Below are 27,420 nucleotides of genomic sequence, written 5' to 3'. Positions count from 1 at the left end.
AATTAAGTTATTAATCCCGTTTTCAAAAGCGGTTACTAAAAGGATATTTTTTATTTTTTTTTATTTTATATTTTTAAATAATCCTTTTTTTATAAATATTTTTACTTTATAGCTTTTCTTTTTTAAAATTTTTATTTTATTAGCGTTTTTTATTAACTTTTTACGATAGTATTCTTAGCCTTATTTATTAATTAATTAATTCCTTTTTTTATAATAATTCTTGATAGATTCCTTAGTTTTTTACCCCCGACGCTATTATATTTTATTATAATCGTAACGACGATTTTAAAAGGTTTTTTAATATAAAAAACGAAGGCTTTTTAAAATATGGCCCTTTTTTTTTACGCGATTTAATTAAGTTTTTTAATTAAATTAATAATAAAAAGCCGGTATTTAAAAAAGAACGTAGCGATTATAAATTTAATAAATATTAAAATAATAAAAAAATATATAATATTAACGATAATGAAGAAAATAAAAATATTAATCGAGAGGATAACGAGAATAAAGCGAATAATAATAATTTAGATAAATATTAAAACGAAGAGGAGTTTAAATAAAAGGAGGTCCGTAGTAATATTAATAAAGAAGAGTAGATTAGTTTTAATATTTTTAATAATATAGACTTTAATTTTAATAAGATCCTTAACTTAGGTCCGGAGCCTATTTATAATAAGTCCCCTTGGCCGTATATATATTATATTAAAACTAAATATAAAGACTATTAAGAGGGTAAAACCCTTATCGATAATATATTGACTTTTAATTATATATACTTTTTTAAAAGGGGTAATTATTATGTTTAATATAGCGAACGAGGCGACTTATATACCGTAGTTTATTTTTTTATTTTTTAGGTTTTCGTAAGGGTATCGTTAATTAATCGTAATCTATTCTTTTATTTTTAAATAATTTTTAAAATATTTTATAAATATATTCGGCCTTATTTTATTTTTACGTTTTTTAGGAGTTTAAAATAATTCGAGAGGAACTCGGCGATATTTCCTAAATTATATAAAAGTATTTTGTTTAAATAAATATTAACTACCGTCGGGAGTATTATTATCCCGTTTTTAAATTTATTAAATAAGTTAAAAAATTCTATTTTTTTTAATAAGCTTTAATTAACTCTTTAATAAATATAATATTAAGAATACTAAGCGATATACTTAGCTTGTCGTAAGTATATTATTTACCGTTTTTATTTAATCCGTAGCGTTAGCGACCGTTTAAAATATAGTTTTAAAATAAACGGTCCTTTTTCGGCTTTAATTTACTATATAAACTTATATTAATTTATTATAAAAAGTATATCGCTAATCCCGGCCTTATCCCTAGTAATTAAGGATAGTTAATTTAATAAATATATAAATATAATAAAATAACCGCCGTTTTTTACCGTTTAATTTATTAATAGTTTTTTATTAAAGTTAATAACCCGGCTTTAGTCCTAGTTATTTAAAGGATTTTTTAGTATATCGATAGTATTAATATAAGTCTTTTCCTAGGCTAGATTCTAGCTAGTACTATTTTTAATATTTTTTTTTATTAAGTTTTAAAAAGTAATAGCCTTATTTTTACTAATAGTTTTTAATAATTTAAGCGACTAATCCGTTATAATTAATATTTTTTTTTTAATATTCGGGTTTCCTATTAGTTTAGTAATTAAAAAGTTACCGATTCTTAAAAAAATTATAAAAGTTTTATTTTTTTATTTATATAGTCCCCTTTTTAACTCTTTTTTTGTAATTTTTAATAGCTTTAGACGCGTTCGTTATATCTTCTTTACTAGTCTAGGAGTTATACTTCGAAGGCTAGCTTATTTACTTAATTAAATAAAAATGACCGTCCTTAATATTTTTATAATTAATTACCCTATTTAGTTCTTATTTTACCTCCTCGTTTTTTAAATTAAGCATAAATAAGGGTTCGTTATTATTATAAGTTCGCTATCCTTTTAAAAAACTAATAAAAAAAATATTATAAAGTTTAAAATATTTCTTAAATAAAATAAAATAATACGCTTATTTCCTTACTTTTTTTAATATATAAAAAGGTTTTATAAATTTAGGAAATAATTTTTATTATTTAGTTTTAAACTTAAGGTTCTAAGTAAATAAAAAGACGAGCTAACCTTTATAAAGTTCTTAGGGTTAGTAACGGTTATTATAACTTTTTTATTACTTTTTTATAGTTTTTTATTAAAGCTTTTTTATTTTAATTTTTAATTAATTTAACTTCTTAAAGCGGTCTTAAATATTTTACGTTTCCCTTTTAAAGATCTCGTCCCCGAGATTATATTTAAAATCTAAGTAGTAACTTAATAACGCTTTAAAAAGAGCTTTGCTAATAGTTACGTTTTTAGTATTATTATAAGTAAACTAGGCCGTTATTAATAACGCTACCTAGTTATCTTAATTACTATTAATAAAATAACGAAGGTATTGTTCTAAGGTCTTATTTATTACTTTAGTTTATCTATCTATTTATAAATAAAAAGCTATAGAAAAGCGCCGCTTTACCTTACTATAGTAATATAGATTAAACTAAACTTAGTTAGTAAATAATAGTCCTTTATTATTAATAATGCCTTTTAGTATCTAGTAAACTAACTTAACCTTATTATAAAATAGCTTTACTAAATTTATTACGGTTATTATAATATTAACGGTAAAAAATAAGTAATATTTAGTAAAACGGTCTATAATAATTAAGATTTTATTATATATTTAGGTCTTATTTTATAATAACGGTAACTTTATAATTATATTTATAGAAATCTTTTAGAACGGCCCTTATAAAAAAAATAAGGATTTTAGGCTTTTATAAAGCTTATATCGTTTAGTTTTAATAAAGTAATATATTTTATAACTATTAATATACTTACTTATATCCCTATTTAGATTAGTTTATTAAAACTTCCGCTCGATAAGTTTTAAAATTTTATCCTTTTTAAAATAGTTAGTTAATAAATTATCGTAATATAAACGTAAAATCTTAGCTTTTAAAGTAGTTTTTTATAATATAAAGAGTTAATTTTTAAAGTATAATAGGTTATTACGAAGCCTTTAGTTTTTAAATAGTTTTTCGTTTTTTAATTATAATCGGAATCGTTTATACTTTTAGTTGTTTTATTATAATAACTTAATAGTTTATTTTAAAGTTTTATTTATAAATAAGTTATAAATTTTTTTTATTTTTAAGAACTTCCGAGCTTAACTATATATTAAGGTTTAAATACGGACTTTTTTAATTTTTAATTAATTTATTTAGTGTTTTTAAAAGGGATGAACCTTTTTAATTATATTTAATAAAAGCTTTAGATTTAATACGGCTTCGTTATAATAATTTAGTTTTTTAAACGGCCTATCGGCGGGGTTTCTTTTTTTAAATCGATATATAATAATAAAGTCGTAGGGTATTAAGTATATATATTAACGAGCTTATTTATTTATAATATAGGTTTAATTTATAAACGAGCTTAAGTTTTAATAATTAATTAAAACTTTTATAAAAATAATAGAACTTTCTATATAATATCGCTAAGTTTTAAAAAATTTTATAATAGCATATATCTCTTGATTTAAAGTTTTTTAATTTAATTTAACATTTTTAAACTTTTTAAATTAGAAAATAATAGGGTATTATTTTTTATTAAATTACTTTTGAAAAAAGATTTTAAAAGTTACGTAATTCGAAGCGTTTATTTTTATTTTTATCGATAATCCGTTAACGAAATACTTTAATAAAAGCGTTAATTAAAAAGCTTATTAAAAGATTTTAAAAACGAGTACTGCTCTCTTATTTAACTAAATATTTTTAACTTTTTTACTATCTTTACTCCTTTTTAAAAGGTTTTTAAGAGGCTTAACTATTCGTAAATACTTATAAATAAACCTTTAATAGAAGTTATAAAATCCGAAGAATACTTATACTTTTCGAAAGGTTTAGGGTATAGGTTACGACGAGATCGCTTTTACTTGACTAAGGGTTATAAAGACGCCCTTAGTTAATAAAATAAATCTTAAGAACTCTACCTTTTTTTAATAAAAAGTATATTTTAATAAATTAACATAAAGCTAGGCTTTCCGTAGCCTATTTATAATTTAAAATAGGTAATTCGTATAAATATTCTTATCTTCTAAAAAAATAAGAATATTATCTAAATATATAATATAAAATATATTAATAAGCTTTTTTAAAGCTATGTTAATATAACTTTAAAATATAGCTAGCGTATTTATTAAATTAAAAGGTATAACTAAATACTTATATAACTTATAATAAGTACGGAAAGCTATTTTCTATTTGTCTTTTTTATAAATACGGATTTAATAATAAGCCTTTTTTAAATTTAATTTAAAAAAATATTATAACTTAATAATCCGGTTTAAGATTTTTAAAATAAAAAATAAAAAGTAGCGGTTTTTTATTATAACTTTATTTAATTTTTAATAATTTATATATAAATAAAGATTTTTATCCTTTTTAAAAATAAAAATAATTAAGGCGTTAGTAAGACTTTTAAAAAATCGGATTCTTTTTTTTTTAAGCTTAATATTAATATACTTTTAAAATATTTAAAACTCGTAAAAAGAAAGAAAATAAATAAAATTTTAAAAGGGTTTTTTTTTTTTATAATTTTAATACGATAATCAATAGATTTTAATAAAATAGGTATAATAACTTTAGTTATATCGAAAATATCGGAAATAAAAAATAATTCCGGAGGTAAGGGCGGAGGGTCTAAGCTTTTTACTTTATTTTTATCCAGTAATAAAAGCAGTTCCGGTAGTATAACGATAATATAAATATAAATAATTTATTAAGCCTTTTTAATAAAGCGAAAGGATTTAAACGACTTTTAATACTTTTATTTTATTTTAAACTATTATTATCGTTTAGCCTTATTAAAATAAATATCTTAATTTATAATAGTAATTATAAAAAAAAGGATAAGACTTCTATTTAAATAAGGGTCCCGATTTATAACGACGTAAACTTAAATAAAAAACTTAATAGTTTTTTTTAAATTTATAATAATTAAGGGAATAGTATATATTTTATATATAGGAATACGAAACTATTTAATAGTTTTTAATAGAAGGGAGGTTAACTTAATTTAATTAAATCCGAATTCCTTTATAAAAAAGTATAAAACTAAATTATACTCGGTACCGGTATTTAAATTATAAAACGTTTATAAAGTATTCTTAAAGCTTTTAGTTTATATAGGAATATAAAAATAAATATAAGTCTTTAGTAAAAGAAACGAGGGAGTATAAGGACTTATTTTTTTATTAAGGCTTTTCTTAAGGAATAATCTTTTATATTAACTTTTTAAATAACGGAAAAACCTTTATTTTTTCCTTATTTATTTTTTTTTTATTTAAATAGGAATTAATTAAATATTTAATATTATTATAAATATAATATCGTAACGGTTTTTTATTTTTTTTTATTCGCGGTTTAGAAGCGTTATTAATAAAAGTTAAGGCTTATATTATAAAATTAAAGTTAAGTTTATTTTTATTTTAGTTTTAACGCCTTTTATTTAGTTCTTAATTATCGTCGTTTTTATTTAACTTTTTTTTTTTTTCTTAACCTATAATTTATTATATTTAGTCGGCTATAGCTATTATTTTAGCTCTAATTTTAGAAAAAATAAGGTTAAATTTATAAATATTTTACTAAAATTTATTTAATAACTTAGCGTAAAAAAAAAACGTATGTTCTTTTTTAAGAGTAGTGAACTCCTTTTTAAAAAAGTAAAAGTAAATATTAAAATTAATAAGATTTTAAAATTCTTTTTAATAAGTTTAAATAATATTTTATATAATTTTAAGCTTGTGGTACGTAACGTTTTATAATAAGGATCGAGTTTATTTTAAAAAATAATCGAAATCTAGAGCTTCGTCGGCTTAATTATCTAGTAATTTTTTAATATATTAAGATTATCTTATTTAATAATTAACGTTTATATAGTTAAAAGCGAAGACGATTTTCGTAATATCAGAGCGAAATTTATAAAGCGTATTTAAAAAAGCTCGATTAATATCTAAAATTTAATTATCTCGATAACGAAAAGTAGTCTTTTCTATAAGCTTTTTAATATTTTTAATTTTAATTTCTTTATAATTAAGAAAAGAATTATTATTAAAGCGATTTTATTAATTTAAAGCTTTAGCGATTCTTTTTATTAAAGCGTTTTATTATAAAAAAACCGAACGAGATTATTATAAGGCTTTTTTAAATTAAGCGATACGCTTTTTAAATACGGATTTAATATTGTTATATTAAGTATTCGACCCCGTTTTTATTAAGTTTTTTATAAATATTCTGCTTAACTTAATAATAGCGTTATTAAAAAAACCGCCTCTTTTAATCGTTTTATTATTTATATAAAATATTATTTTTATAAATAGTCGTAAATAAAAGATTTAAAGTTATAATAGGTAGGTTAATTAAATATAAAAATAGTGCTTTCGAAAGGTAGGTCTTGTATTAAATAAAAGTTAAATCTTAGCTTTCTGCTATTAAATGGCGAGAAGCTAATTAAAAGGAGCCCCCTTTAGCTAAAACGGGGCTTAAATAGTCTGTGGCGTTTTACGCCACACTGACCCTGTGACACCGTTATCGTTATATTTAAGGATTACTTATATTTCTTTAAAAACCATAACTTTATAGTTAGGTTGTTTATTAAAAGCGTCTATTTTACTATTTTTTAAACCTTTTTAATAAATAATTTAGAAATTAAATTCGGATAAAAATTCGCTTTATTTAATTTATTATTTATTTAAATTTTTATTTATTATAAAGTTTGTAAGGTTTTTATAATTTATATAAATAATAACTTCGTATTTAATATTTAAAAACTATAGTTTTTATTTTTTAAAAGCTTCGATTATAATTATTAATTTTTTATTATAAATTTATTAATTTAGTTCTGTTTTATAAAATATTTTAAAATAGAATATATAAAAATAAAATACTTTTTATTAATCTTATTATTTTAAAATAGCTTTTATAACGAAATTTAAGGTATTAATCTTAACTTTAAATAGTTTCTTAGGTCCGGGATTATAATTACTAGTTCCGAAATAACTAAGTCTTTAACTTTATTAAAAGCTTCTTTATATTTTTTATCTTAAATAAAAATTATATTTTTTTTTATTAAATTATTAAAAAGTTTAATAATATTAATATAGTTTTTAAAAAATCGTTGGTAAAAGTTAACGAATTTTAAAAATAATTATATATTTTTAACGTTAATAGGTATAGGCTAGTTTTTAATTATTTTTACTTTAGATATTTATATATAGATTTATTTTAATATAATTATATAGTTAAAAAAATCCACCTTTTATATATAAAATTCGTATTTATTAAGCTTAATAAAGAGCTTTACATCTTAAAGTTTTTAAAATATTATATAAATATATTTTTTATAAGTCTCGAAATTAAAAAAGAAAATAAGGATATTATTAAAATAAACGATTATAAAAATATCGACGTATTCCTTAAATATATAGTTAATTATTATTTAGAATATAATAGGTACGTTAATAAGTTTAAAAAATATAACTAAGTACTTATAAAATCCTTTACGAGTTTAAAATACCGTTTTTTATTCGTTTTTTTTTTTAATTTTAATTTAATTAAATACTTTTTTAAGGTTTATTACAGTAAACTATTAGGCTCTATATAATATTTCTTTAAGTTTTACGATAAGGGGTAATAAATAGTAATTCTTTTTAATAATTTCGTTAAATCCTTTATAATTAATTATAAATCTAAGCTTTTTTTTACTTTTCTTAAATATAAAAAAAATTAATACTCCTATTAAAAAAGATAATAGTTTTATATAACTTTTCTTAAGTTTATTATTAATATACTTATTAAGTTCGTTACATTCGAATTAATTTATAAAATATAATAAGTAGAACTTAAGCTATATCTTTTTTTTTAATTTAATTTTTATATCTTAACTATTATATTTTAATAGTCTTATTTCTTTTTTTAAAATAAATAGTTTTATATAAATCCGGTATTTTTTAAGTATAGTTTAAAATAGGTCCGATCCTCGATCGTCCGTATTAAATACGAATATTTTAATAAATTCTATCGTTTTAATAAAAGCGATATATTTAATTTATTTTTGTTTATTAAGTATTACGTAAAACTTATCTAAACCCTTTTTATTAAATCGTTTAATAATTAAATCTATTTAATAAAGTTAATTAATTTTTTAATTTATTTATAAATTATATTTTCATAATTACGAGATTTTTAAAATAACGTCGGTATTTTTAATTTTTATAATATTATATTTTAATTATTTTAATTAATTATTAATATATATCGTAAGGTATATAGTCTCTCGGTTAATATATTCGTCGTTATAATTAACTTATTTTTTTTTTATTATTTATAAAATATATAAATTCGTTTTTTATACTTATAATAATTTATATTTATTTATCGTTTTTAATAAAATAAAGATGTTTTAAGCGCTGCTATTAATAATAATATTTATATTATATCTATTTATTTAAAATTTAAATCGTAAATATTCCTTATTAAGGAGTATTATAAAATATAAAAATTTATTTATTTTAGCCGCTTTTCGTTATTTTTTTATAATTAGTATATTTAGTTTTTTAATATCTTAAGGGCTAGTATTTATCTTTTTTTTATAAGCCGTTCGTAATTAACTATTAAACTAGGACGTTTTTATCTTTTAATAAATAAATATAATACGTTAATAATATCGTAAATATCGTTTATTTTTTTATTAATAAGTTTTTTCCTTTTAAAAAATAATTTATAATTTTTAAATATTTTAATATTAAATTATATATTTAAAATATATCGGTTATATAAGTAGTCTTTTAGGTCCTTAATAAGTTAATTTAATTCTTTTTAAAAGCTTATAGATTTTTATTATTTTAATTGCTTATTTAAATCGGCTTCTTTTTTAATAATAAAATCGTTAATATTAAATAATATCTTATAATTAATTTTTAATTAAGTATATCGTCGAGCGACGTCGTAAAGTTCGTTTAAATTATAAAATAATTATTAGCTTATTAATTATTTATAATTTAATATATTAATATTATTTAAAAGGGGGTCGTAGTTTAGTCTTTTAGTATTAGATTCCGTAAATATATCGTTAGTTATTTTTTTACTTAAGTTATTTAATTTAGTGTTTTTTTTAAATATAGGGAAGTTTTATTTTAAACAGAGTATATCGTCTTTTATTATTATTTTAAATTATTTATATAACCGTTATTATAAAATAGTAAGGACTATTTTTATAATTAAATATTAGAGAATATAAGCGTCTATTGTATAATATATTTTACTTAATTTTTTAATACGTTAATAATAACGTTCTTTTAACATTTAAAATCCGTATATTAAATATATAATATTTATTTTTTTATTAATTTCGTATTCTAGTTAAAAAAGGTTTTTTTTTGTTTTAACTTTTAGTTATTTTTAAAATCGTTATTAAAATAAGGCGAGTATTGCTTTTATATTTAGTCGTCTTTTTTTTAGTAATTAGTTAATTTTATAATAATTAGTTAAGATACGAATATAGTCTTCGTTATAATCTTTTATTATTAAAAAGCGCTATTCATAATATTAAATTATTTTATTAAATACTCGTCGTATTATATAAATAAATTTATTTAGAATTCGTATTTTATAAACTAAAATCTTTTTTTTTAGCTAAAATAGGTCGTTTTTATTTTTAGTTACTATTCTTTTTTTTAATTTATTTTTTATTATTATAAAAGTTTACGTTCGTTTAGGAAAGTTAATAAGTTATGCTCTAACTATTTTATATATTATTAATAATATTTAGATATATTTTTTATTATAATCTTCGATAGTCTTAAGGCGTTAAATTGTTTTTTACTTATTTATTATAATAAGGGTTCTATTAAAGGGTTTTTTAAAGTATTATTTTAATTATTTTTTACTATCTCGGTAGGTAAAGTAATTATTATCGTAATATACGGTCTATAAAAGTAATTTATAAAATACTTTTTTAAAAGTAATTTTAATTTATTTTTTAAAAATAAGTTATTATTAAATTTATTTAGGTTATTTATAATTTTTAATTATATATCTTAACTTATTATAATTATAATATTTAAATTCTTTTTTTTAACGGGATTAATTTTATTTTATTATATTAAGGTCTATAAGTCCGTTATATTATTTATAAATAATAGTTTATTAAGGATTATTATTCCTATTATAGCAGTATTTTTAATTAAAGTTATATTAAAGTTATTATTAATATTTATATTTTAAATTAAGTTCTTATTATCGGTCCTTTTTTTCTTTTTTTTATTTATAAAAACGATTATCGATTTTAATTACGAATTCGATATATTAAAAGAAATTATTTAGTTTATTAAGTTTAACAAGTTCGTTCTTAACTTTATTTTTTAGTTTTTAGTAAAATATAAAGATTTTAATATTATTAATATAATTGAGTTAGGCGTTAAAGCGTTTAAACTTAGCTAAGTAATCTTTTATTAATTTAATTTATTAAAATTATAATATATCGCGCTCGGCTTATCGTTTCTTATTTAGATTTTAAAAAAGTAATTTAAATATTTTTTTAAATCTTTTAAAATTATAATAAATATTTTATATTTCGGAAGAGTATTCATTGAGAGTTTTTTTATTAAAGTATTTTTTTTAAAAGGGTTTAAATTATTTAAAAGCTCGTTTTTTAAAGAAATTAGCGGTATATATAACCTTTTCGATTTCGTTATTAAAATCTTTTTAATAAAAGTTTTAAAAATTTTTAATTTAAATTAAAAAAAATTTTAAAATTCTAAAAGTCTTATTAAAAATAATAAGTATATTAAGTTTAAATTTTTATTGTTTTTTATTAAAAAAGGTAATAACGATATTAATAGTATTTTAAAACGTATTTATTTAATTAGCGAAGTTTAAAGCTTTTTAATATTCGTTTTTAAATTTTTTAACTATAGTGTTAAATATTTTTTATATTTCGATAATATTACGGTTGTTTTTAATTTAAATTTTAATTAATTAGGTAATAATAATATTAAAAAGGTCCGTTAATTTTTTATTATATTAAGTATTTTAATTAACGACGCGGCGTATTTAAATATATATTATTTTATTAAGGACCGTATTTTTGTTAAAATTATATTTAATATTAAGTATTTTTATATCTTTTTCGATTTAAACTAGCTCGGCGTCTAAAGCCTAAGGCTTTTTATTTTTATTAAAAAAAGATTTAGTAAATATCGTTCGTATTATTTAATAAGTTTTTATAAAGTCGACTTATTAAATAAAAATAATTAAAATATTATAGCTAGTTAGTCGTAATAAGGTTTATATTAAAAGAAATTAAGGCTACGATATTTATAAATAATAATCGTTTTTAAAATAGTTTTAAAAAAGCTATTATTTATAAATCGTTAAATAAAAAGGTTTTAGTAATTAATTATAATCTTATTAATAAAGTTTTTAATAAAAATAATTAAAAATAATTGTTAAATTTAATATAAAAATTAATTATTAAAAAAGCTATAAAAATTTATTTTTAAACTTAGCTCGGGCTATCCTATATATAAATCTTAATCGTAAATATATTTTTTATAATATTTTATTTATTATTATCCGATCGTTTATTAAACGGTCGTTTATCTTATATTTTTATAATCGCTCGTTTTATTTATTTATAAGCGTCCGTTTTTTATTTTATTATACGATCGTAATTATATAGTTTATTTATAATTCTTTTATCCCGAGGGGGGCCGTTTAAGTTTTTATTATTATATATATAGTATAGTAGCCGCCGTAGGTCTTATAGGGCAGGGCCTTGGTCTGGTAATACGTATTAGGTCGTAATAGTTAATTTATAATTTATAATTATTAATTTCTAATTATTTAAAAAGATTTTATAAAATTATTAATATATAAACCGACGATATATTAAACGTATTTAATATTAAATTTATATAGAAAAAAGATAAAAAGTTTAAAAAAGCCGGATTTATTATTAAATTAAAAGAGATTTTTATTATTAATTATTTATTAATATTTAATAACGGGATTTTTATAATTAAAAGCGATATTATCGTTTTTTATTAAAAAAAGTAAAAAAAAAATTACTTTTATTAACTTTATATTATATAATTAATAAAAAAAATATTAAATAAAATAAGTAAAAAGATTATATATTATTAATATTTATTAATTAAAAGTAATATTTAATATTGTAAAAATAACGTAAACTATAGATTTAATTAAAAAAAACGTTACTATATTAAATAAATAGCTAAGTTAATAAATAATAAATTTTAATTACGGGCTAATTTATTATTTATTGAATTTAACTTCTATTAAGTTTTACATTTTTATTAACGGATTATTTATAAATAATATAAATTTAACTTTTTAATTTAAATATATTATTATTTTAATAAACGAGGTTATAAAAAACGACGAATTTACGATATATAATAATATCATTTATTATTTATTAATTAAAAATAAAAAAGTAATTAAAAACGTTTTAGTTTTAAAAGTTTATAAAATAATTAACGGCGTCGACTTTGCTTACGCGATCTCTATTATATTTAAATAAATTACGGATTAATTAATTTTATTTATAATATTAACGATTGTTTATACGGATTTTTATTTACTATATAAGTGTTTTATTAAATTAAATATTATTAAAAAAAAAGGTTAATAATAAATATTATAACTTTATAGTAATTTTATAAATAACGTAAAATTTTTAAAATTTATTAAATTAACGGCAAAAATAATTTAATAAACGCTTTTATTAAATAAAACTTAAACCTAAGTTTAAAACGATTTATTAATAATAAAACGATTATAATATATATAAAAAGATAAGTTATATAAAAAAAGTTTAAAAAAAAAGCGAAAAAAAAATTATAAATATTATTTTTATTAATATATTATACGCTATTATAAGATTATTAAATTACTTTTTTAATTATATAAATTTAATAATAAAAGAGAAATAGTTAATATTAGATTAAAGGCCTAATTCGATTTTAAATTAGCGCTAGCGTAGGGACTATCTAAGGGTCTTTATATTAGCGTTTAACCGGCGATTAGACTAACGGTTAGAACCTCTCTTTTCTACTTCACGCAGAGATTAATATAAGAGTAATTGACCCTTCGTCACTACGGTTCGATCGAACAAATCACCCTGTGATTACGTAAACCAACAGTTAGAAACAACTGTGTTGGTGCTTGGAAGCGGCCCTGTTTGGCTGATTGACCACTCTACTTCTCAAGCAGTTCTGACCCCGAGGTACAAGCTCAAGTGTCTTGAAGATCTCGAATGAGACATATTTAGCGAAACAACATTTTGATATTATAGCCTGTGACAGGTTGGCCACACACGGAGCCAACATTAGCAACCAGCAAGCCTCACCAACTGGGCCGGAAGTCCAACCTGGTGTTGCACACCAAGTTGACCTTGTTACAAATCCCAAAGAGATACTTAGGTAGTACGAGGGTGTACAAAAATAGCCCGTAAGTTGCCATCATGAACGAATATGCACGTTGAGACTATAGCGTAAGAGTGTTGACATACATCCCTAAAGGAGTTTCCATTCTATGTAACCCCAAAGCAAAACGGTGAAGTAATTACAAAAACTCCCGAAGACTCTCAGCCACGCTGACTAGATCCTCAAAGACATGCCAGTGGCCCACGTTGGGGAGCACAACCTGGCGAGAGCCATTGATCTTTCGCGCATATTCTTCGACCACCGCTGGGGAAGATGCCGAATCCTCCTGACCCGTGACCAGCAATGTCTCAACATTGAGCTCTTTGAGGTCAATATCACCAGCCGAAGCAAAAGCTGAACATACCTTGGCGTAAGCCTCTGGGTCCTGACCTGCGAGACTGAGCCGCACAGCAGCCACCGCCAAAGGGTTATTCTTCTTGGTATGACCTGAGACTTGGGACGCGACGACATCTTCGATGATTTCGGACAAGCCCTGGCTTCTCGCGAGAGCCACGGTACTGGCCAGATGGTCCTTTGTAGAGGGAAGGAGAGGCAAGGGGGGCGGTCCCAAGAGGACTAGTTTCTTGATATTTCCAGGATGGGCGAGGGCATATTTGATGGCGACAAGGCACCCAAAAGAGTGAGCAATAAGAGTCGGAGGCGAGGTGACGTCGGCCTCTGCTTCAACTAGTCCCAAAACATCCGAAAGATCTTGAGTCAGGGAGTCGACGGTGATTGTCTGAAGGGAGTGTGTTGGTGTCAAGCCATGTCCCGCGAGGTCATACACGTGTACCGAGGCGGACTTTTCGAGTTCGAGAGTCGATATCAATGGCAGCCAGTAGTCTTTGGTGCCTCCGAGGCTGTGGATGAGAATGATGGGGTCTTTTCTGACCCCAAAACGCTGGTGACCTGCTCCGAAGCGGCCAATCTTTTCTTGTAGGCCAAATTGCCCGTGTCTTGACTTTTCGCCGTTCTCGAGGCGAAATAGCTCGGAACACTGTTCTTGGATTCTGAGTTCGGTAGGGTTCAACTGCAAGTGATCGGCAACTCTATTCCTCAGAGTGCCTAGGCCAGAGATAGTAACGGCAATTTCGTCACCAGGTTTTAAAAAAACCGGAGGGACTCTGCCAATGCCAACACCGGCCGGCTTCGGTCGCACATAGTTAGTATCGTTCCACTTAAATGCAAAACCTGTGAGAAGAGGCTTACAGTGCCGGTGGCGATAACATCGCCCGGCTGGAGCGTCTGGCCAGCAGACAGCGTGCTGATGAGATGAGGGATGGAGAAGATGAGATCTCTGGCCGTAGCATCTTGACGTAGTTCTCCATTAACATGAGTCTGCAAGCGCAAAGATCGGCCCCAATCTGGTAAATCCTCCTTTCGTACAGCACTCGGGCCCTGATCAGATATCATCAGCTTAAACTTACAACTTACAGCTATAATTCAAGCTGGAAACATACCATTGGACAGAAAGTGTCTGCGGACTTGCCGATGTAGAACTGCTTGTGGTCTCTTTGTCGTTCTCTAGCAGTGACGTCGTTGATGATCGTGTATCCCCAAACATATTTCCAAGCCTCATTTTCATGGATCCTGTACCCAGATTTACCAACGATAACCCCAATCTCGCCTTCAAAATCAGCGCTTTCGGTAAAACCGTCATGGATGTGTATTTCATCTCCATGGGCCACGATCGATGTAGCGCGCTTTGTAAATATGACAGGATGGCTTGGCAAGTCCACCTTGTCAGAGCTATCGTAGCCCGAGCTATTAAATTCCTTTGCGTGTTCCATGTAGTTCTTGCCAACAGCCAGGACATCTCGGCCTGAGATAGGAGGCAGTAGCTTCACATCCTGCACGCTTAAGACTGGATCAGCAGCAATGTATTCGTGAACGCCTGCCACAATGACCTGGTACAAGTTCTCAACAGGTGTTCCGGAGTTGAAGCTGAGGGGCTGGATACTTTGCGATTCTACGTCGAGATGTCCGACTCGCGGAGAATTGTTGACGCCCTGCTGTCGATAGGCGACAAAGTTTATAGGATCTTTGCTATGCATCGTCATGGCTGTTAGTTGTGACGTTTCGTAGTAACTATATCCGTAAAGTGCATGAAATGAAGCAGGAACTCAGACTTGTTGCAGCACAGGTACATGTTGCATACATGTTGCAATAAGATAAGGGCAAAATGCCAATCGATGATACCATTTCCCACGAATCTGGTCATGTTGTGTGACCCACCTGTCACTTAATATGGATCCACTGTTGAGGGGTTGCAGAGCATTGCATGAACAGCATCAAGACCCCAGGTCGCTTCAAAGGTTGTGAAAAGCTTAACAACTGTAATTATTTGACAACCTCGCTCCGGAGTGCATCATCAATCACTCTAGGCTACATATCTACCTCTCGTCTTTTAGCACGGTTGGCCTTACCTCATAATTGCGTCAGAAATAGTACCTTTTTCTTCCATTGACCTTCACGTAAATGTCTAAGTCATTTCGTGGTCAAAGGTCAGGTCTATTGTTGTGCAAGTACTATCTGTTGATTTGCGACCTGGGCTCTCCCAATGAAAACACACAGAGTAACCGAGTATGTCTCAAGTTTTTGTGAACACTTCCAGAGGCAGAGTTGTCAGCTACCTCTCGGACCCGGCTTAGTCTCGAAGAGAAAAACCATGTAGTCAGTTTTTCGTTGCCAATTTGCCTTTCAAACGCCGCTTTTCGAGTTGTATTGATGTTTAGTGTTGAACTCGATGTTTCCACTCGGTGTTTCCACTCGGCATCCAGAATCTACTACCGGTGTCCGAGTCGGTTTGTGGCATCGGCATTTGCTGCAGTCAACTATGAGTGCCCGTTCGTCCGTTCGCTCTCCGTAACGGCGACTGGCTTCGTGCTGCGCCGGACTTAAGCAGCCAAATATCCATTCGGGAATGCGTCACCGCGGGGGCAATGAATTTCTTCGTAAGAGTAAGCGCGATCTCGTCAGTGATGTCGCAGTCAGACGACTCGATGTTATTGGCTTTCGTCGCCGAACCATATCACTTTCAGCTGTCACTACATGAAGCTTACCAATCCACAGTATTTGTCTACCTTGGTTTCCAACATCGTCAGCAGCGATTCTACACGTCGGGTCAGCTCTTCAGACCTGCGGGATTCACTGTTTCCCACATCAAGCATTCCCCTACCACCACCACCGCCGCCGCCACCGTCCAGCCATGGAGCCTAACAACTCATTCGTTCTCAAAGATGTCAAAGTATTCACTGGAAACGATATTTTCCACATGGGATATGTACATGTGACGAATGGGACTATCACCCAAGTTGGTGTTGGAGACTTTCCTGGAGATGTCAAGGACGGAATAGCAATCATTTCGCAGCCTGGTGATACGGTGATTCCCGGATTAATTGATGCTCATATTCATGCGCTCGGTGGTGACATCAACAGCATCGAGCAGTCCTTGCGGTTTGGTGTCACTACGGTTTGCGACATGCACAACGAGCCCATTGATAACGCCAAACTGAAGGAGGTGAGTTCGCGGACACAATCTGCTTTGAGCAAAACATCTTTGAGTAAAACTGACTTCAAAATAGTTGGCTAGCATCTCGGCGAACAAATCTATTTACGCAGACTTTAAATGTGCTGGTGTGGGTGCCGTCATTGAAGGCGGATGGCCTATTCCGGTGATCAGAAAAGTATTCGCCAACAACCCGTGCGGAGATCACATCGTTGACCAGATCGTCTCTACATGGCCAATTTTGCATGAGCCGGAAGATGCGGAACCCTTTGTCGAACAACAGGTTGAAGAGAATGGGGCATCCTACATCAAGATGTTCCACGAGATTGGCGACACTCTCGGCATGGACCTTCCACGCCCTCCAATGGATATCCAGAGAGCCGTTGTCGCCGCCGCCCAAAAGTATGGTGTCATCACTACAGGCCACGCATTCAGCTATGCTGGTGCTATGGACCTCCTCCACGCCGGTGCCGACGGGTTGAGCCACATGTTCTTTGACCAGCCACCCAGTGATGACTACGTCCAGATCATGTTGGACAAAAAAGCGCATTGCAATCCGACACTCGGACAGTGTGCCTCCCAGACAGTGGAAGGTCAAGATTTCCAGAAGTCGTTTTTTGAGGACCCGTTTGCACAAAGACTGCTCATCCACAAGACCGCCGGAGAGCCTATGGGGCTGGCGGCCAAGCAGAAGCCCAAGGCGTCTGTTCTGAATGCATATTCAAACACCGCCGCCTTGTACAGAGCAGGGGTTCCTCTCATTCTGGGAACTGATGCTGCTGGAGGAAGCATCGGTCTACCTTACGGCCTCGGGATGCACATAGAGATGCGTATGTTTATCGAGGAGGTGGGCATGTCTCCATTGGATGTTCTCAAATCCGCTACATCGATCACTGCAGAACGGTTCAAATTTCATGATCGTGGAAAGGTTGAGTGCGGGAGAAAAGCAGATCTGGTGCTTGTGGAGGGCGATGTCCTAGAGGCGCTGTCTGAAAAGAACGGGAGATGTCTTCCCATCAAGGCAGTATGGAGAGACGGGGTACTAGCTTCAAGTTTCTCATTATGAAGAACTTCAAATTTTTCTGCTTTGGTCAGGGAGTGAATCTGCTTCTTGATACAAAATCATTGAATCAGAAATTGATTAGAGACATGCAGGTAGCAAGCAGAACACAAGAGAGGAAGTCATCTGGGACAATCAGAGACCGGTACAAGTACAATTAGCCTTTCAAAGATCCCTAGGCAGTACATTACGATTTAGCCAAATAAGATTGACTTTTTTTACTACAGTGGTTCCAACAGTAACAAAGTCTGTCGTGTTCGAGTCGGAGCATTTATGCTAACATGTGGAACTCAAGCATAAAAAGCCTTCCGGCGGTTCTTTTGGAGCAATATGCCCAAGCAGCCATCATTTCTACAGCTTCCAGTAATTACATGTACCCAGCTACACTGGTCAAAGATGTAAAAGTATGGAGGAAAGACATGCTTCGCATAAGACTAAACTCTGTCCTGGCTATAGCGAGAGTTGGATAGCGTGTGATTGCTTACATCACCAACTGATCTGATGAAATTAGGCATGGCAATTGTCCCATTTTCAAGAACGATATAGGCAGTGGTTTCGGGCATTCAGAATAGACTTCTAGAACTCTAAACGGCCAGCAGATTGGTTATGGGGATGGTTCCATGTGCTCTGGCTCATCTTTCCCGATGGCTGATTGAGCAAGCGACTTGATCTTCCGTGACCGGGTTGAAAACTTCATTAGATAGTAATATTTTGTGTTCGAGATTAATCAATCAGAAGTCCAGAGCATGGGACAACTTGGACCTTGTTTGACGCACCCCGGCGCTTTCCTCATTCTGGGATGCAAGTCATCTCCTCGTAAACTAGCTACAAACCCTGAATAATTGTTTCCAGTAAACTTCACCAAGTCGAACAGTTTTCAACAGGTTCATCCTCACATCACAATACATCCGTTCCACTCGTATTTAACTTTATCGATCCTAGGAGCTGCCCTGTGAATATTCATAAGGTAACGTACTTCGAGTGGAGTGGAGGAGAACGATATCACGTTTTCCACAGAGCTCGTTGAGTTCCCCAACGAGTACCCACTTCTGCTCTCATTTTCTTGGCCAAAGCGTATTTTGCCTTGAGGTCACCTTGCTATGCCCTTCTTGAGAGGAAATGGCATGTCGGGTTACTCTGCATAAGCAGGCTCTCTTGGCAACTGGTTGTAAGAGCCTGGACATGGCTTAGAGAGCCTGCGGCAAGGCATCCATTCCACGAAGCCCACACAGATAAGGGAAGCACATCGGACCAATCTCGCGATGGCTGACGTGTGCTTGGGATACGTGCTCGAGTGGACGCCAGTCAAATACGGCGGGTATCACGCAACCCTTCGGTGAGGCGGGAGATGCAGGTAGAGGTGCCGTACATGATAGCGCTGACCAGCCACCAGCCTGTGGAAGTGGGGTTCTGTCTGACATACAGCCAGCCTCAAGGCAACCGAAGCGATGTCGCCCGATCACAGCCGGTCAGAGATTAGGCAACCAATGAGGCCGCTGTAGACGTTCAAAACCTGTGGAACACAACCACATCCAGGAAACCGATCCTTCTGGCTTGAGCTTATTGGGGGCCGGTGGCAATACAGTCGAAGTCCGAGCCTGATCGCGGAGACTCTGACACAATCTGTGGGCTTAATTCTCGCTATCCCTCAAAATGTGCAGGAAGATTGGATTAAGCCCTTCGCATTGTTCCCCGCAAATAGCTGGAATTGTCATATCGGTCGCGCGATGAGAGTCTCAACCATTATTGGATATAGGATCCGACGAGATGATCTCGAGGCTTGGCTTCAGAACACTCAAGGCGCAGGTAACTTCGAATTGACAGTAAGCCTGCTTCGTTCCCCGTGTGGAATAAAGAGAGAGAGAGAGAGAAAGAGCTGACTTGTGTTCAATCAGACCAAGGACGGCGACTATGTAATCACGGCTCCACAAACAATCACTCAGGTAAAACCCAGGTTTCGAACTCAAGTCTTACCCGAAGCTGATCGAAATGATGTGAAGAACGACGTCAAGCACCTGAAGATTCCCAAAAAGAAAAGGACCGCCAAATCAGGCTAGGATTAGTGACTGGTTTGTCAATGTGGTAATTGGTCGCAGCTGGATATCCTAACCCCCACGGAAGTTTCAATCCATGGAGCGCGAAGCTCTGTCTGGCGGAATTTGGAAGCATGTGTGTTGGCTGCTGGGCTAAGGCATTGGGGCCACAGGCGGAGCGCCTTTAGAATACGCTGGTATTACACTCCTCTCAACTGCCTCAATACATGTCTACCACGTTCCCTAAGGCAGACTCCTGCATACTCAGGCATGTTACTGCGAGACATGCGACGGAGGGGGCTGTGTTTAAGGAGCTCTGCAAGGCAAACCGCACCCACAGCCAGTAAAAGTCTTTCGACCCATCCTGACCCCGACCCCGCCACCCGACCCGGAATATAGATGTTGTCGGTCTTAAATGTAGCTAGCCCTCCTCTAGCTCTTCTTAGGGCGGTCCGAATTCCAAGAAGAATTGAGCCAAAGCCGAGTTATACCAGCCCTACCGTCTTCAATATTGGAACTCTATTATCCTCATTCGTTTGATCCTAAGGCATCGACACGAGAAGCTCTCACCATGCAGGCATATGAAACGTACGACCGATTCCTGGAGCTTTGCCGTGACTCCAATCAATATCCCCGATTACAGCTTAAGATACAACAACCTCATGAGGCCCTTTATGGGGAACAGCAATGGGAAAGCCTCCAAACGAGGAGCTGCTCTCTATTTGATGACGATTCATCGATGATTACTTTCTGGGAAACCGGAAGACGCAATAGTAGGAAGAAAGAACATCCTCATTAACCTAGGTCGTTAACCTAATGTCAATAGAATTTCCACATGCGGAACAAACAGTTTCAGATGTAGATGCCCTTCGATTACATCTGAATCGTGGGGACCAAGATCCACATGTTCGTCATGTGTAAGTTGCTATATCTCACTCTCGAATTGCATTTCCTGACAAGCCATGAGAAGCTTCGTGGGCGCAGACGACTCTAGGTCACCTTTGAGTTGCTCTATGGACATGTTCAAACTCGTCTGCTCCTATCACCAAGTCGACCCCTCCTTCATGGAGCCAGTCTTTGCTTTTGGCCAGCAAAATGAGCCTCTTGACCTTTGCTTGGCCCAATTCAAGGGCAGTGACACGCTTAGCTGTCCCGCTGAGAGCCTCACAGCGCTTCCTAGGCTCGGCCGTTCCGGTCGCGAAATCCAAATGTCTTATCTTCTCCGGTCTGCTGAGTCTTCAGACAGCGGCAATGGCGTCTGGGACTGGCAAATTCGTCAAGTCGCAAACTATCATTCCTTTGACGTGAAAAGCGGACGGGCCTTCTGGTTTACTATCAAGGCAGATGATGCTTTTGAAGACCGTATTAAGAAGACAAGTCCACTTCTCAAAATTCCAGCAAAGACGGAAACCCAAGATGGAGACGTTTCTCTGTATCTTCAGGCCTCGTTGGCTACCCATTTACTCCACTTATCATGGTGCGATGAGAATTGGCGCCAGTTCATCAACGATACTGAGGCAGCAATCCGACTGATTGTGAAACCAGCGAGCAAAGCGATTGTAGATGATCTCATTGACAAAGAGTCTAGCTTCCTGAGCACATTCCCAAAGCCTTTGAGAGACTCCCGTAACCCAACCATGTACTCGAAAAGTCAATCTAGGTCAGCCACGGATACGATAGCCACCACGGTCGGTGCTGGTGATAACAAGACGTCAATCTTGACCTGGATGACAAGTGGAACAGCCTCAACACTCAGCTCTTGGCTTAGACAGGAAAAATCCAGACAGGCTGACCCGGAGATCGGTGGCCAGAGCCACGCTTGGACATCAGAGTCGAGACCATCATTTCCCCAGCCGGATACATGGGAAACCCTCGACCAATTTCGGTTCAAAGACATACAAACTCTGCATAAACACTCCGAAAGCATACATCGGGCCTCTCTAGCCCTGGAACTAGACATTGGCGTTCTTCGCGACATCTGCAACTTCTACTCCCAAGCCGCTGCAACCGAGTTCCAAGGCGATGTTCCGTGTGAAGCAGCGATAAGCGGCTTTATCAAAGAGGTCCAGTCTATCATCAGGAGGTTGGAGACCCGACTGCAGCAAATGCGCTGCTTGTCCATCATCCTAAGTCAAAGTGTACAGTTGGTAAGCATAATGAGAAACATGGCAAAATGCGTAAATTGAGCTAACGTGAAACTTCAAAGTATGAGCGATTGCTCCAACAGCGAACAAACCATATCGGCAACTGGTTCGCCGAAATTGCCCACGAGAACACCAAGCAGATGCAAGTCATCACAGACAAGACATCGAAAGAAACGACTTCGATGCATGTCATCACAATCGCGACCCTCATTTTTCTACCGGCTACCTTCGTTGCAGTAAGAACTGCTTACCCGAGTCTCTCCGGGCTAATATGAACTTCTGACGCAATGGTAGACTTTCTTCCAGAGTGGAGTGTTGCTTTGGAAAGAAGACGGGGTAGAAGACATGACGGAACCGTTTGTTTGGAAGCGCGATAGCTTAATGCTCTTCTTAAGTTTCTGCGGTCCTCTGACCGCGGCCACAATTGGCGGCTGGTTATTCATGTGTGTACGACTGAGGAAAAAGGCACGACGGAAAGCTTGAAGGCTGTGCCAACTGCGTATTGCGAGCAACAATACATCATAATTAGCATAGAGCCGAAGGGGGTCCCTCACCGCTCCGTATCCTACGGAAATGGATTTCGTTTCCTATGACTTTAGTACATAGTTAACATCGAATATTCACCGACCTCCTGCTTTCAAAGGAACCAATAGCCACCATTGACCGTTTCCGCTAGGGAGGGAGGCGTGGGTCTTGCAAACGCACCATTCTGCACGTCATGCAACGCCGCCGAGGCGTGCAGGAAGCCGCTTCTTCCGCTCAGTGACGAGTAAGGCACAGTGAGTCTGACAATTCCAGCATGCGACATACCTGATAGCCCAGGCTGCATATCGAATGGATTTCTCTGCCGATCAGGAGTAATACAACCCATCCCCTCCATGCAGGCTGTCCCTCCTCAATACCCTGTCAAGCCGAACCTGACCAATAATGGAGCGAAATTCCCACCAAACGCAGAGCAAGCGCACTGGTGTGTCTGAAAGCTGAGTCGATGCCTAGAAGCCACTAGTTGCCTCATTAGTTCGCCAGAGTGATATTACATTTATAATGATGTGATCAACCGTATTAGACAAGCTGATGTTGGCTGGAAAATGCTGCCCCAAATCTTTCACGCACCAGAGCCCCCGGAAAAAGCCAAAAATCTGTCTGAGATTTGGCTCGATGACCCTCAAACCAAGCGGCTCTGAACTCTCGATCAATCATTGCCCGTGTTCTGATTCACTTTGACCTCAGTGCGCTTGTCCTTATTCAAAGTTAACATCATCTTCATTTAGCTAAGCAATCTGGTTGGCAATCTGTCCAATTCAAACTAGCCAGTTGTCATTTCCCCACATTCTCCAGCTCTCAAAAACGGAAGAAATGAAGCAAGACGATGTTATTGCTGAATTCAAGCGATATGTCGATCAGTACGTCATCGATCACAAATGCTACGGCATGCGAGGTTACGAGGATGAGCCGGTGGCATTTGTTCCGCGATGTGCGCTGGTGACTTTCTGGACGACGGACAACGTGAGACGCGTTTTTTACAGTCGAGAAGACTGGATCAGAGACAGCACTTCCACTATTCAGGCACATTACCTCCACGTTTTCTCCATTCTCGTCTACATGTCGCAGCCTCAGCACATATCGCTGTTCACAGAGTGTTTTATCAAAGACACATCATTGCCACTGGATGAGACACGGTTCGCATTTCTCGAGGGAGAAGAGAAAAGAATCTTTGAGGAGTTCCACAAGGAACAGTGGAGATTCTACCCCTTCTTGTTCGAAACTGAAGGAGGGCCCAAACAGCGTAAACTACATCTTCCACCACTACAGATCATTCCTATCATCTCGAAGGACCCGATCAAACATTCAGGGGATGTTCAAGACGATACCGTTTGCGTTTACCGAGTGAAATTGCATCCACTTTGCTTTGCTCAGCAGGTAAGTACATCAGATATATCCCAAATGCTCAAAACCTAACTCCCTTCTGATACATTCTACCAGGAGGTAGTTTTCAAAATCTATCGCGATGTTGACTCGGAGGTCAATCAAAGTTACGAGAACGAAGTAGACATGTACACACAGCTCGATGAACAAGCGTCATCATATGATTCCATCATCAGATACTTTGGCTCATTCGAGATTCCTGGTTTCCGTACTATAGTTCTCGAGTATGCTTCAGGCGGAAACTTGAAATCTTTCTTCGAAAGATACCCTCCTCCTCTGGCTCACTCAGATCGCATCCTCTTCTGGGACAATCTCATGGGTCTTTTGGGTGGCCTAGATGCAATACACAATCTCAGGAAAAGCCGAGGGGTTAAGGGAGCTTGGCTACTCACAGGGTCTGTTACTAAAACATTCGGTTCCACCAAGTCTATGTCTTGCTAATCTCCAACATCACAGAACTCATCAGGATATCAGGCCGCAGAATATTTTGGTCTGCCCTGGTACCTCTGACAACATATCCATATATGCTGCAAAATTCAAATTCGCAGACATGGGGACTGGCCATATTCACAGAGCCAGACACCAGGGATTAGGATTGAATGCCCAAGACCACTCAGGGAATGGGATGTATAGTAAGGCTGAGCGCTTGGTCTGAAACAATTTTGGTATCAATTAGCTGACTCTGCTATTCCCTAGGTGCTCCAGAAGCATACAGAGATCATGGCGACTCAACCACAATCCAATGGGAGAGCGACATTTGGTCCCTTGGAGGGGTCGCCAGCGAAGCTTTGGTCTGGACGAGATGGGGCGAGTATGGGCGCATCATGTATCAGAAAGACCGAGTGCTCGAAACTCGTGAATCTCCCTTAAACGGCGGATTTCACGAGGGAGCTTTTTATGACGGAAACCCGTTCGGAGCATGCCTTCTGAATGCGGTGGACTCATGGCATAGTAAAGCTATCAGCTATGCCGGTGAGGAGTCTCAATGGCTTTCAGAAGTGAGCAACTTTCTTCTGTCGGGTATGCTTTCGACAAATCCTAGAGATAGGCATAAAGCCTTGGAGCTTCACGATGCATGGAAGAGCAGATTACTCAACGGCCCTCACTTGGTTGAGCCACACGAAGAGCAAGATTCGTTTCTGTTCAGGCCTTCAAGGCCCCGGTCAACATCTCTGCGAAGGGGAACTAGTCCGCTGAGTTGGCATCCTGAAGAGAATTCTGCCGACACAGTGCCGCATCGACCAAGGCATGGGCTCGGAAGCTTTTTGAATCAGGAAGGGCATTTGTCTGTGCCAATTCACAATCAAACAGCACCGGAAAATGAACAGAGATCTTTCGATTTGAATAGAGCACTAGAGTCTTCGCCAACCAATGCCGTCGCAAACGCTCTGAATATCTGTCCTCAGACGACCTCACCAACTGAAGGGGGATCTCAATCGATAGGAGCTTCAGAACAGCCAGCAAGACGAGACATCCCCAGTCACTCCTCAACGCATGAACACCAGAATGAGATTGTCTCACATCATCATCGGGAAGGATTACCACCCTACACAGGACCACATCTTGGGTTCTCTCCTCCGAACCATCTTTCATTGACCCCGGGACTTATCCCCTCCAACGAGCCCCATGTTGAGACAACGATTGAGCCAACGACTGAGACAACGATGGAGAATATCTGGAACTTATGCATAGAAGGAAAGGAGTATCGCCCACGCTCGCCATTCAGGAGGATGGGAAGCACGAGATCCAATCTCAAAGGACAGCCTCTTAAGGCATTCCCGCAACTTATATCATCCCTTCAAAAATTGAAAGGAGAGACAGGCCGTGATCAGGTAAGACCATACTTGGGCCACCTTTGCTTCCCACTCTAATTATCGTTTTCTCAAGATCTTTCTCGTGGATGACTCGAGGTCGATGATGCCTCACAAGAAGAAGGTGGCCACAAGCTGCCAAGTTCTCTCGTACTTACTCAAAAAGGGAGGAGTCGACCCGAATGCAACCTTTGAAGTCTACTTCACCTCATCTTGTCATCCAATCCAGTCGACTAGAACCTCAAAGCTCAAAGAAAGCATAGAGAATATGGATTTCCTTGAAGAACAATGCAACATGGGCCCAAGTTTGGACGAGGTGGTCAGCAAAGCTATAGTGAATCCCAAGCCGGTCAGCATATACGTGTTGACAAACGGTCACTGGAACCTTAGGAACCAAGACAACTTCTGTGGTGTCGATGGACCTATCAGACGCCTGGTGACCCATCTTAAACAGGCCAATGCTCAACAGAACTGGATCGGTGTTCAGTTTATTCGCTTCTTTCTCGACCCGGCCACCGCTGCTGATAGGATTGGGGAGACTCGGTTGAAAGCGTTAGACGATGATTTGAAGAGAGAGACTGGAATGTAAGTTGACACTCGACTTGTTCGCAGCAACAAACAACTGCAATCTATTGTGATTAGTATCACTGACGCCCACTCAGAGATATCGTCGACACAAGAAATTTTGACGCAGATGTACGCAAAATCTTACTTGGTTCAGTCGTACCAGATGAGGACAACTCTTGAATCTTGAGGGGGTGAACGTACTTTGGCTCAGAGAACTTGGCCGACGTGCACGTTTCTCAGGGGCGTTCAAGGCGTTAGGAGCGCGGTATATAAATAAGACACTAGCTCATTCGAATGGAACTCTTTCGAAGTTAAAGTTGTGGTCTTTTCTCTTGACTACCAATGTTCTCAGTTGAGCTATCACTTGGGAATACAATGGTTGTAACAGGGCTCCAGAAAGGCTATGAAAGTTGCATCGTACTACTGTGCTTTCCTGGCATTCACCTATATGTTTCAGAGACGAAAAGAATTATTGCGTAAGTCTGATTTGGGCTAATTTATACTTGTGAAACTGTGTGCAAATGCCTCTATCAATCTTATGCCGACATGAAAGAGATAGTTGGACACTAACTTACTTCCACTAGTCAGCTTCCAACCATGAGGAGATGTTTCTAGCGTGATTTTCACTCTACGATCATCTTTAAGACCAATGGAGATGGGAATGAGGCCAGTTTTGACAACCGCATACAAGCATTGGATTTCTTACATCATCTCTCGATCCTCTGAAGTGAGAGGCTGAATATAAAGCACTGACGGTTGGAAGAAGGCCTACCAGCAGTGGCTCATTGCAAAGGAGCCCTAGTGAGATTTTATGAACT

At 33.8% G+C, this 27,420-nt stretch overlaps 5 protein-coding genes across 5 annotated transcripts; 3 read left to right on the top strand and 2 right to left on the bottom strand.

Moving 5' to 3' along the window:
- Positions 1 to 7,693: 7,693 nt before the first annotated feature.
- CORC01_04871 (uncharacterized protein) lies at positions 7,694 to 7,834 on the bottom strand (the record flags this gene model as incomplete). Its single annotated transcript, XM_022616518.1, has 1 exon — positions 7,694 to 7,834. A coding segment is annotated over one exon (141 nt), but the record flags the coding sequence as incomplete, so codon positions are not given.
- Positions 7,835 to 13,692: 5,858 nt separating this feature from the next.
- Positions 13,693 to 15,613, bottom strand: CORC01_04870 (uncharacterized protein; the record flags this gene model as incomplete). The annotated part of the gene is made up of 3 exons (XM_022616517.1): positions 13,693 to 14,700; positions 14,763 to 14,951; positions 15,014 to 15,613. The coding sequence occupies 3 exons, from the start codon at positions 15,611 to 15,613 to the stop codon at positions 13,693 to 13,695; spliced, it is 1,797 nt and encodes a 598-aa protein (XP_022476879.1).
- A 1,148-nt stretch (positions 15,614 to 16,761) lies between these two features.
- On the top strand, positions 16,762 to 18,127 carry CORC01_04869 (uncharacterized protein; the record flags this gene model as incomplete). Its single annotated transcript, XM_022616516.1, has 2 exons — positions 16,762 to 17,073; positions 17,138 to 18,127. 2 exons carry the CDS (start codon positions 16,762 to 16,764, stop codon positions 18,125 to 18,127), a joined length of 1,302 nt encoding a protein of 433 aa, XP_022476878.1.
- A 2,598-nt stretch (positions 18,128 to 20,725) lies between these two features.
- CORC01_04868 (uncharacterized protein) lies at positions 20,726 to 22,781 on the top strand (the record flags this gene model as incomplete). The annotated part of the gene is made up of 4 exons (XM_022616515.1): positions 20,726 to 20,927; positions 21,115 to 22,301; positions 22,361 to 22,534; positions 22,593 to 22,781. 4 exons carry the CDS (start codon positions 20,726 to 20,728, stop codon positions 22,779 to 22,781), a joined length of 1,752 nt encoding a protein of 583 aa, XP_022476877.1.
- Positions 22,782 to 23,654: 873 nt separating this feature from the next.
- On the top strand, positions 23,655 to 26,624 carry CORC01_04867 (serine/threonine protein kinase; the record flags this gene model as incomplete). The annotated part of the gene is made up of 5 exons (XM_022616514.1): positions 23,655 to 24,218; positions 24,282 to 24,619; positions 24,681 to 24,856; positions 24,921 to 25,222; positions 26,112 to 26,624. 5 exons carry the CDS (start codon positions 23,655 to 23,657, stop codon positions 26,622 to 26,624), a joined length of 1,893 nt encoding a protein of 630 aa, XP_022476876.1.
- Between the last annotated feature and the right edge of the window lie 796 nt (positions 26,625 to 27,420).

The sequence above is a fragment of the Colletotrichum orchidophilum genome, assembly GCF_001831195.1.
Source record: "Colletotrichum orchidophilum strain IMI 309357 chromosome Unknown Scaffold_33.1, whole genome shotgun sequence".
Classification (NCBI taxonomy): Eukaryota; Fungi; Ascomycota; class Sordariomycetes; order Glomerellales; family Glomerellaceae; genus Colletotrichum; species Colletotrichum orchidophilum.
Note: the sequence above shows the minus strand (reverse complement) of the source record. Positions and strands in the feature narration are given on the sequence as shown.